At 37.7% G+C, this 12,064-nt stretch overlaps 1 protein-coding gene across 1 annotated transcript in view; it reads left to right on the forward strand.

Moving 5' to 3' along the window:
• Cad96Cb (protocadherin Fat 4-like Cad96Ca) overlaps positions 1 to 12,064 on the forward strand; it is a 97,328-nt gene that overhangs the window by 59,204 nt on the left and 26,060 nt on the right. The window contains exon 2 of the mRNA XM_090413708.1: positions 10,279 to 10,424. Within this exon, the coding sequence (XP_090269834.1) occupies positions 10,322 to 10,424 (103 nt within the window). The 5' untranslated portion in view covers positions 10,279 to 10,321. The remainder of the gene's footprint in view (positions 1 to 10,278; positions 10,425 to 12,064) is intronic.

A 12,064-nucleotide genomic window follows, 5' to 3' on the forward strand; every position in this document is an offset into this window, starting at 1 on the left:
CAACTGAGCTATGGAGGCTCTTTTTAGAAGGATGGTTATATTAAAAGCAAACAACAAAAAAGCAGCAAACTAAGTTTGCTACGAATTAAAGACACCAAGAAATTATATTCTTGGTTTAATCCTTTATCCAAGTGTAAGCAAACAAAGTTTGCACACTTTATGACCGGACAACTCGTATTCAGAGGCTAATGACTTCACATTACCTGTCTTAGTATCCCATAATGCAAAGCACACATCCTTGTTATAGCAATAATGTATATATATATCAGCTAACGCCTTTTTATTCCCCGTATATGAGGAGTAGGCGAGGCCATTTAGCCCTATCTAACTTTTGGAGACTGAGTGGGCAGTTCAGTCTCCACTGGTACCAATCAGAGATAGATGGCCCAAGGCTATCACTAATTAAGCGGTACTCAGTGAAGAGAGACGGCTGAAATGTGCCGCCATCTCGTGGTCCCTAACCCTAACACAATATATTTAATGTCTGAAATAATGTGGGTTCTACGGTCGATTTTCTTGAGTTTACAAGACGAAAAACCCGAGTTTCCGGGAGGAAAAACCCGCTTGCCCGTGCCAGAGATCGACTAACTGGGGAACCAGTCGAAAAAAGGCTTAGAAAAATTTCCTCTAGTCGCCGACTAGACTCGAAACCAAGTCTTCCTTCGTGCGGCCAAGCGCGGTGGTTGGCAAACGCCACATCCACTGAGCAATAATGTATATATATATATATATATATTATAAAAATTGATCATCTTTGTAAGATGATCAATTTTTCTTTCCCTGCAGGAACTAAACATTTCATTGCCCAGATTACATTAATAATTCCGCACTTGGCCTGATAGATGAAATGAAATTTGTCATTTCGGATCTGAATTAAACTTCGAAACCTTTTTAAGATTGTTTTTCAATCTTAAAAAGATTGAAATATTTCTTACTTATTCCTTTCATATTCGGGTTTTATTTCTCTCCCGGTAATGTAATATATTATTATTATTATTATTATTATTGTAAGCTCTTTTATTTTACAGCCATATAAGGGATTGTTCCTCTTTCTTCAGTTGTTTTCGTGTAAATGTGTATATTTTCAAAAGCGAATGGTGGGTAACATGAATTAGAGGACACCATATGACACGTGGAGAGTTTAAATGTGTTTCTCTTATGTCCAAATGTCATACGTTGCTGATTTGATAAACAAATGTTCATTAATTCAGTGATTGTTATCTGGACAGTCTGTTTTGTGGAGAGGAAAACCTCCACTTCCGTATGAGACAGGTTAGCTCATCTTGCATTGATAATGTTGCATAAAATGTCTGCCACCGGACCAAAGAAGATTCTTTTACGTTTAAAGACAAAACCCACGTAACCAATTTTATTTTTTTTACCCCCATCAGATCAAAAAAGAAAGGTTTTGAGCATAAAATAATAAAAAGCCTTTTCTACCCTAATGAAACAGAAAACTGATGCATTTAATGTTTATTAGAATTTCACCAAAGCCTCTGATAGAGTGGATTTCGCTTAAAACCCAATTCCGGACAAGCACGCCACATGATCAGGCTTAGTCGATGCTCATTGCGTTTCTATCGTACTGCGACATTTCATTTTTTTTTTTTTTTTCTGCCAGTGTCATTAGCTTAATGTTCAACATTGAGCGGAATGATTTTACAGTCCAAAATTACGACTGACTTGAACAAGACCAACTTAGTTCGTCACGATTCAATAATTCATTTCAGCGATTTTTTGCTTCGTAAATTCTAGCGTAATTGAACAAAGCGAATTAAGATTATCAGGATGTTGCAAAATATAGGCGTGACTGGATGGTATTTTGTGTTTTTTTAAGCGATGGAGAGAGTTCTGCGTGCGCGAGCGCTATCAACAACTCCCACTTCATTGTGCAGACGACAGATCAAACAACTCCAATAATAAGTTGTTGCAGCCGTCATTCACTATTCACAGTTGAATCCTCTTTGGTTCTTCTTCAGAACAGCCTATTTTCAAAATCTCTCCTAAAAACCCACCCACTTAAAAGCAACTTCTTTTTTTTTTTTTTTTTTTTTATTTTAATTCCAGCCATTTGCTATTCCTCAGCAGAGGAAGGGAAAAAAAATTGAGAACTCTGCAGCATATTTTGGCTTCCTATCGTAATGGTGTCCTGTCTGGCTCATGACAGAGTCGATGAATACAAACACCGTGGATATGTCGAAATAGGAAACAGAGCCATAAAAAATAGTGTAGAAAGAAAGAAGGGTAAACAGAATAAAAAAAAGAGAAAGGATAAGGATATCAATAAAAAAAAAAAAAAATTGCTGTTTCTTGATTATCTGCCTTTGGGAGTAATCAGCAGAACGAGGTTGCAGTCAATACCGAAAACAATCTCCCGTTTATGGCGACCCCACGAGACACTAAAGGGGTCCAATTATTCTTATCAGCGGTGAGCAGATGCATTAAGCTATTTCTGGAGGTTGTGTGCTATCTGCACACGAAGGAGAACACTCGAAGATAGGCAGCCTTGTAAGAGTGTTCCCCCCCCCCCCCCGTGAATATTCATCCTCCGATAGCCACCGTAATGGCCAACGAGGATTGTTATTGGCTCGCACGCGGTGATTCTCACGAGAAGGGGGGTGGAAGGGGGGAGGAGGAACGCGACTCATTCCGTGGTGCCTGTCCGTCCTGCAACGCGTATAATACCGCGCGGAGCGTCGACGAACATTATTTCATTTCTTTTTTCTTCTCTCACTTTCTGTTGATGTCTTAATTAGTTCGTTCACCCTCGTTGGTGGTCGCCAACACAAAAATTTCTGCCGATCATTAGAATCTCGTCGAACTTTCTTCCCACGCGCCGAGTAAACATTCCTATTTAGAGGTGCGGGACACGTACGCATCGGACTGTGCACTCTCCTGACATTGGATCTGATAATACAAGCCTGCGGTGGAGTCCGATAGCATTTAGGAAAGGGTTCTTAGAAAGAGAACTTGCTCGGCTATCAAAAGTAGAAATTCAGATTCTGTGATCATAATCAAACCCTATAACCAACCTTAGTAACTCAGTCGGCTCCTTTGGTTGGAAACACCTGGGTTCGAATCCGATCTAGGACGCTGAAGGTCTTTTAACTGAAGATGAGTTAGCCGGTGTTTTTGGAGGTGGAAGGTTTTTGATTTCCTTAAACGCGGGTTCTTTCTTCGTCCCACAAACAGGCAAACTGGCTAGAAGAATACACGCAATTTACAAACCGCTTATCATAAGCAGAATGAAGTTTGTAAGAAGCCAAATTACTTAGCCATGGAGTCTACCAACTATAGTACGCCCACAGTTTGTAGAGCTTCGCTTGGCTCTCTGCCAAGAATAGTCGATTCATGCTGAAGGGGGAGAAAGAAATGAAGGATGTACGAATTGGTCGCCAACACGCGAAATCACGTGCTTTCTTGTTTGTCGCTGTACTAGTTCAAAAACTACAATGTTCGTAAAAGAAAAGTTAAATTTTCCGACGTGTAATAATAAACAAACTCATCCCAGAAGACGGATTGATTACCCTATTATCGGAACGGATTCTCCTTTTTGTGACATGCGCAGAAGTGTCGAAGGGTCTCGAATCTGTGGGCGTAACATAAAAGTGTAATTAATAACACTAAAATGAAATCAAGTAATAATGAAACCAGTCACATAATTAAAAATACGATAAAATATTAAATTAATATTACTACTATTATCAATTTAAAACCAGCTTGAATCATAAAAAACACTTAATAATATTAATAATAAAAATATTTTCTCCTTCTTAGCTAAATAATAAATTGCTATACTGGAATCTACCAAGCAACGATTAATATTAATAAATAATATCGGGATGCCTAGCGCTAAATAGAACAGCCTGTCACCAAGTGGTTTCCAAAAAACTGGACAAACGTCTCCAGCACGAAAATACAAATATAAAAAGATCAATTTTTCGATTTCGTTTGATGTGTATGCGTGCGTGATTCCACAATACACGGGAAATGCAGAATACGGAAGTCCATTTTGCTCTGTAACGAGCGGTGACATTCTAGTCGGATTATCTCCACCAGAACGCGGAAATTTGCTGCAATGAGGTTCATTGTTTTTGTAGTTCTTGTGTAATCGAAGGCACTTGAGCAACTAGAGGTCGCTAGTAGGACGGTTTTTGATTACGGACGAAGACTATTCTGGGAGATAAAACTACTATTATGGCAAATTACTGAGTTGAGAAGAATCGAGTTAGAAGTGAAAATGGGATTACGAAAATAAAACAAAGAAAAGGAAATAGAAGAAAGAGCGTAGAACGAAATACTGGAAAATCAGGGACAACCCACTATAAAAACAAGCTTGTTCAGATAAACAATAAAGTACCAGATCAATTACACAGAAATAAAATAATAAAGGAACACGCAGTGGGTGTTTAGTGGGTAAAGTCACCTTTCGATGTTAAAATTCAGTTGCTACACAGACTGAATTTTTCTCGCTGGATGTTCGCGAGCGGATTGGACAAAATGGATTTAGGACTATTTTTGAAATCCAGGGAGGTTCTCCTTTTGTTGGCAAAGAAACAAATCGTTCCCACAATGCAGTATACAAAACGAATTCAAATTTTACTAATTGTAGCATTTAGGATTCAAATCAGGTATGCATTCATCTCAACTATGCTAAAAGCTGGTTCATAAAAATCAGTCTCATTACTTTATTATCACATCGCATACTTGGGTTCAAATCCTTCAAATGAACTGCGTTCCAAAGGTGGGTGTTGGGCGAACTCGGATGTACACACCTAAAAAGTAATACGGAATATTTCCTCTGACAGTCCAACCTTAAATAAACACGGTACAGTCGCTAGATTAGTGACCTTATAAATGGCCTATCAACCAGGTAAATATGCACGATTAAAAGTTTTTGTATTGACCTAAAAACAGTACATTTCCTGCCTCCGCTCCCTAATATACTTTTTTTATTTTTTATTTGTCTTTCTTTGTGACAAACCGGAAGACATTAAATGAAAACACCCATTGCACGTGTTATTAGAGTTGATTAAACCTATTTCAGAGCATGTCTTCTGAGATTATTTGATATCTTAGTTTGTATTACCCCGGAAATCACAGGGAATGTAAGTGGAATAAACCTGTAATGTCTATACACATTATCCGCTAGATGGCGTTTGTTACAAATGAGCATTCAACTGTTAGCAAACGAAAAATATTCTCATGGATAAATATCTTTTAAGGAATTTTTAATTGGTTCCATTGATTCTTCTGGGGTAGTATGCTTTCTGAGTAGATTAGTCTTGGGGGGGGGGGCCCTTCCATTAGCCCAAGATCAGGTCCAAATTGTCCATTCGAATTCCAGTCCCGAGGGTAACTCTTAGTTTTTTTCGGAGTAACCTTCATTGCGGAAGTATGAAGGTCCTGCGTGCGTCGGTCGCTCTCCCTGCGGCATTGGTATAGGGAGGGATGGAGGCAAGAGCAGCTGTAATCGCCTAACTTAGTCACTAGTTAACTTATCCCAGAATGACCTGCACGAGCTCCAGGAATGCACGCCGGACAGGCTGCCTAACTGGTCTTTGGTTATACTGTATTCTTCGCACCTGTCCGTAACCTGGTACGCACACAAAACCGTTTTATTGGGCCGTGAACACCTTGATGGTTGTTTATGGGATGTAGATCCGGCTTTGGAGATCGGCTCTCAAGGAGCCGGCATTTGGCCGCGTGACCTCAAACACTCGCGGAAGAAAACAAGCTGCCAACATCACCTTTAGTTGAAATAGCTTTCCGATGAATGTTGTATATCCCCGTGTAGTCAGTCGAGAGAGAGAGAGAGAGAGAAGAGGCGAAAAAAGTGTTGCGTGATTAGTTCTGTAGGAGGATATGAGATCGGAGTTAACCTCAGAAGGGGTTGGGGGTAAGCAACGAGGAAAACATTCTGCTTACAGTTCAGACTGTAAACCAGTTCCAATGGAAAATAGACTTCTGCCCTTCGTTAGAATAATCGTAGTTCATTAACCATTTCTCACATGTGTGGTGTCTCAAAAGGATCTCAATTTCTGCTGAATATATCCTGAAAAAAAAAAAGATTTCTTAGATATGAGCATGTTTGTTTATTTATTATCATCATAATCATTATTAACTATCCACCAGCAGAAAAAATTATCTAGTGCTAGTGGCATGAATTTTATCTAATTTCTGCTATATGATGTGTAAACACTACTGAAAACAACAACAACAACAACAAAAAAACGTGTTCAGGTCTTAGTTTGTTTTTAAGAGGAAAATTAATAATCCAAATAAATAAATAAATAAATATCCGAATACCGACTAATTCAGTACTGAAAAAATTTTGCCATCAGAATCTGGCATACAGGCAAATCGGCCAGAGAACACCCTCAGTAACAGACAGATATTGGCGGCCTCTGCTCTAATATAATTATAATTATATTACATTTTGAAAGGGAGGACAATGAAAAGAAATCATCCCGTTTTTATATTTCTGAAAATATTTTCACTCCAACACAATGTTCACCTGCATTTCCATGCAGATAAACATTGTGTTGAAGTGAAATAACCATTAGAATCCCGAATTAATATTCAGTTTTTTTCTTAAAAAGTGAATTATGAATAAAGACAAATTTCTTGTGTATTCCTTAAAATCTTGTTCTAATTTCCTCACTGCTAATCCGCTGCGAGTTTCCTGAATGCACCGAGACCCGAAAATAATACTAGCACTAATTTTAAATTGCATCTTTTCCGATTTGCAGTTTAAAGACTGTGTTAGCAAGAACTCATCCGTGCAATAACTATCAGTAGTTATTGCACGGATGAGTTCTGGTCCTGAAGTAACCTTGGGATCGCCTTATCGATTTCCTGGACAAACTCCATTCGTAGGTTTTTATTTGCGGAACTTAATCCACAGTCTCCATTTTTCTACCTCTCCATCCCTAGATCTGATGTTTCAGATCCGAATTCAGGTTATACTTAGCAACGCCAACATTACACCTTCCAGGATATTAAATGCTTATTTAAAAGCTCAGCCAATAAGGTGCAATAAATTAATCATATTAAACTGAAAAAAAAAATTAGTAGTTTCATTTCTTAAACTTAACCTCAAAAAGACAAAAGTTATGGCAACATGTGAACTTAATGATTTTTAAGTAGATGAGGAGAAAATGGAAGCAGTTAACAATTTTGTGCTCCTAGAATCCCGAATTGATCAAGATGGTTATTGTACTGAAGAAGTAAGAAGAAGATTATTACTCGGAAAGAAAGCAATGACAAATTTAAGCAAGATCTTTAAAGATATTAGCCTCGCAACAAAAATCAGAATCGTGAAAGCAATGGCGTTCCCTGTGGTGCTGTACGGATGTAAAAGTTGGACCTTCAGAAAGAGTGAAAGAAGGAAGATAGATGCATTTGAATTATGGGTTTGGAGACGCTTACTAAGAATACCATGGACTGCAAAGCAAACCAATAAATCAGTGATAGACAGAATAAAGCCAGATTGCTCCCTCGAGGCTACGATCATTAAGCAAAAATTGTCACACTTTGGACATATTATGCGAGCAAATGACAGTCTGGAGAAGATGATGATGCTTGTTAAAGTTGATGGAAGCAGGAGAAGAGGAAGACCAAGAATTAGATGGATGGATGGAGTTAAAAGAAGCAACTGGAGTGCTCATGGAAATTCTGAAAGACATAGTCAAGGACAGATGGAGAGTGTATGTTCGTGGGATCACTAAGAGTCGAAAACGACTCGATGGAACATAACAACAAGTTTCATGTCCAAAAGGGAGTAGGCAGCACAAGCAGCACTCTCTAGCCTCTTTTTTCGCAGGGAGTTTTGTAGGCTACTTCATAACGAAGAGGAGAATCGAAAATTTTTAAAAATAGCTTGAAATAGTATGCTTACGATTTTTTACTAGTAACAAATTTTTTCTAATGAAATATTATTTTATTTACCCTGCACGCTACGATATCCTCAGAGTTATTTAAAAATCAATCATTTGCACCGCCCGGTAAGGCTTTGCCAGACTTCTATGAAGCATTTTCAAACTCCTTTCACATGATTGCATCCGGGCACTCTGGTTTTATTTAATTAAAAAAAATGGAATAAGCAATGTAGATATCAAAATCATTATTGTTTTGAATTTCCTGTTTTTTTTTTCACTCGATTCTGTTGCCAAGCAACGAAAGATACTAGAACTGATGAGCTGATCAGTATCGAAAATATGACCTTGATCATTGCATGCACCTTTTTTTTTTATATTTTTAATTGTTCATTGTTTGTCTTGTCGCCACAGTGAAATACATTCGGATCCCATTCATCCGTAACTTTCACGCCCTTCGAACCTGCGGTGTTTATTTTTCGATTCCATCAGGACATTACCTTCTCACTGCCTCCTTGACGAGTTTTCTTGTTAGCTCATTTGAGCGCTTTAAATGATCAGATGGTCCACTGCGTCCTGCCAGGAGGTCTTGCAATTAGCCACTAATGGCTTTGTAGATTGGATTGTTCTTAAATTGCTCTTAAGGAATTCTCTTTTTCATTGCTTCGTACTCGTAACGCGTTTAAAAAAAAAAAAAAACGACCGTAGCACAGACACAAAACAACTCATCAGTGTCCAGCGAAGTGGCAAAGAAAACTTCAATGGGGAGGTTTTGCTTACAGCAGGGGCGTAGTTAGAGGGGGAGGAGGGGACGGTCCTCCCCGAGCGACACTATGAACATTTTTGAACTTTTGCATTTAATTCTAAAATACAGTCTCGAGAACTCAGTTCCAAATATTGTAATACTACAGCGAATTTTCCTCACAAATGCTGTAAGTGTTGCTAGTTATTGTGAGAGGAGTTTTTCTAAATTAAAATTGATTAAGAATTACCTACATTACTATGAAACAGACTTCGCCAATGTCATTGACGATTTCTAACAGAAAAGCAAGAAAAATAACAGTTTAGAATGTTGAAATTAAAGTTTTACTTCAAAAATAAACACAGTTTTTAATTTATTTCCCTCTACGTCGTTTTGACTTTTTGTAGTATTTTTGGTGTGTATTGAGAGGGGCGGCAAAAGCTCTAAAGAAATTAGTCAACACTTAAAACCCACTTTTTTTTCATCTCTCGAAGAAAACTGGACCTCCTGTTTTTCTCCAAATATCTCTAAAATTTTACGTAAAAGATGTTTTATGCTTCACTAAAATTCAGAACATTTTCCTAGTCCTCATACAAAAGTGGAATTTGGTTCCATGAATGCTCACAACAGGATTACTAATCTGTTATGGAAGGTGACCTTCAACGCATGTTCAAAGAACTATAATCCTCCCAAACACCACCCTACAATCTCCTTCCATGACGCCCCCCTGTTCTGCGTACTAACATCAAAATAACATCTACAATTTCTTTTCTACTCCAATTCCGGTCCACTGGTTTCCTTAATAACGTCAATCCCTCCTTTCTCTGTCCCTTAAAGTTCCACTTCAGTGAGCACTTATCAGAGGAGCTGCCAACCATGTCTACTTACTCAACAGAATTTCCTCAGTCCTTAGGGATGGAATATCTCCTCACCAGTCGTTTTCTGTCTCCCTTTTCCCCCTACCTCTTAAGGTCACTTTTTACAGTCTCTTTTAACCAAGAGATGCAATGACTGTTGTACGATTCATAAATTCCCAAAGAATGCCATCATCGTCCACCAGATCCTGCTGCAATTAATAGAGAAAAACCATATAGAAAAAGAAGTGGGTGAGGAGGATAATAGAAATTGTCCTCTAGTATCCTTAGACTGTTCATTTGTTCTTCATGATAAGCCCTAAAATTTAATAAATTAGGAATGAATGAATATTTATTATTATAGTTAATATTTTCTTATATTTAATTATTGAATATATTCTGCATAAAGAATAAAACTTTCCCCTTAACATTTTATTTTTTTCATATTTTGGAAACTGTGATAAGATCACTAAATCATGTTGGTTTAGTTCTTAAAATCTTGACGCAGGATAAAAATCCTTCCTTATGCAAAAATTATTTCGAATATTAACTTTTTCAATCTTCTGAATAAAATTGAGTCTCCAGATTTTCTACTGAAATTTTGATCTTAATTTCAGGAAATATTTCTAAAGTTGGAAGTGCTGTTGAAATTCCAGACAATTTTCATAAATGTTACTGTCCAATTCTACTTATAATTTTATAGATATTTTGTGCTGCAGTTTCTTACATAATGAAGGAGAAATAGAAAAAAAAATCATTGGATTTAAAAAAATTCAAATGTTTAATTGTGCATTTTTATCCTTAGGACTCTGTGACTGTCACTGACAAGACCGCTTTTCACCGTCATTATGTCGTGTAAGTCGGCAGATGCTTTTCCAACAACGTTGTTTTGGATCGTTCTACGCAGGCTCCTCCTAGTGGCGCCCTTGATAAGCTTCACATCCTGCCAAGGTCAGTAAACGTGTGGTTTATTTATTTATTTTCTTTTCTTTTCTTTCTTCGTGGAATGTGGGCTGTTTTGTTAGTTGGGACCTGCCAGGCGAAGGAAGTTCTCGCTAGGAGGAGGGCGGGGGAATCTAATCGAATCTCCCTAAAGCCATACGTGACTTGAATATGCCGGAACGAATTCAGTGGACAAAAACTTGTGCGATCGTTGGTGGCAGTGGATGCTCCTTTTTCGGGATGATCGTGTTTTATCTTCGGCCTTCTGGGGGAATACTTTGACTTCCGCAATGGGACTATCCATCTCTCTCTCTCTCTCTCTCTCTCTCACACACACACACACACACACACACACACACACACACACACACACACACACACACACACACACACACACACACACACACACACACACACACACACACACCGTGGCTGCCATGATTGCTTACTTGTTTTTCTAGTGCATTACATTACAAAAAAGTAATTGCAATAATCCACTCGACTGGTTCATGGACTCATGCCATGACGTCATAGGACGACTTGCAGATAGTGACCTTTTTCAAGTCATCCACTGTTTCTCTTGTTATAGCATATTACATTTCTCCTATTTGATCTGTCATTTTTTCAGTTAGAATCTGTTGTTTTTTCTTTCCATGTTATTTTCTTTTCCCAGTGCAATATATATTTTCTATTTCTCAACTGGTGTCCTCTCTATTTCTTTCATGTCCTCTGAGTTAATTTTGATCAGCTTTTCTTTAATTCTATAGAACTCTTATAATAGTGTAGCTTCATAGGTCATTCACGTCTGAATATCTGACATCAAAAAAAGTTCAGAGCAATTCTTCATTTCGAAGACATTTGATGGTGGTTGACTTGCTGCATTACTTCCTAAATGCAAAAACGACGCAGTGTACTATCTTTCCATCTTATATATCAATCATCCTTTTCCTCTTGAATACAAATTCTATCCGACGAAAATGTGCTTTTTTTCTCCTTCCAATCTGACAAATCTTGTACAACACAAAGTTCCAAAATAACTTCTGTAACTCATACTTTAAATTGTGATAATGAAAATGTTGCGCAGGATTGAAGGTTTAATAAATGTTGGTACTGTTTAAGCATAACCAAGTCTCGTCGGAAAAGAAAAAAAAATGATATCTTAACCTATCTTTGCTTATAATATCTGAGAAGGGATTAAACACTAATGGATTGCATCACATCCTTCTCAATTTCCTGAAATCTGTTGTAGGCGTCGCTTTCTCTTACTCTCATGATGCCTAAAATCTCCATAAAAATCCGATTCTTTCCAGAAGAGGAAGTTCAGCTAATCTATAAGGTTTGTTCGATTATCATTAAGACCAAAGAAACAAAGGCTGAGGCCAGCACAGCATGCATGTTAAGTTTGTGTTTATCTTTCGTTTTATCCACTTCAGAATAAAAAAAAGATTCATGAGGAAAGTCTTGCCCCATGGACACATTTCACTCTCTGTTAGATAAATAGCCTTTTTGTTCAGTGAAATGCTGTTTCTAAACCAATTCATATCTAATACTTCATGAAAAAATAAGTTTCCTGGCGAGCTGCAATAACACTTTTTTCTCCATTGACCGCCAGATGACACAATAACAATTTATGCAAAGTTCCTTTCCTA

The sequence above is a fragment of the Typopeltis vanoorti genome, chromosome 24 (assembly GCF_054136105.1).
Source record: "Typopeltis vanoorti isolate ZY-2024b chromosome 24, IOZ_Tvanoo_1.0, whole genome shotgun sequence".
NCBI classification, from domain to species: domain Eukaryota; kingdom Metazoa; phylum Arthropoda; class Arachnida; order Uropygi; family Thelyphonidae; genus Typopeltis; species Typopeltis vanoorti.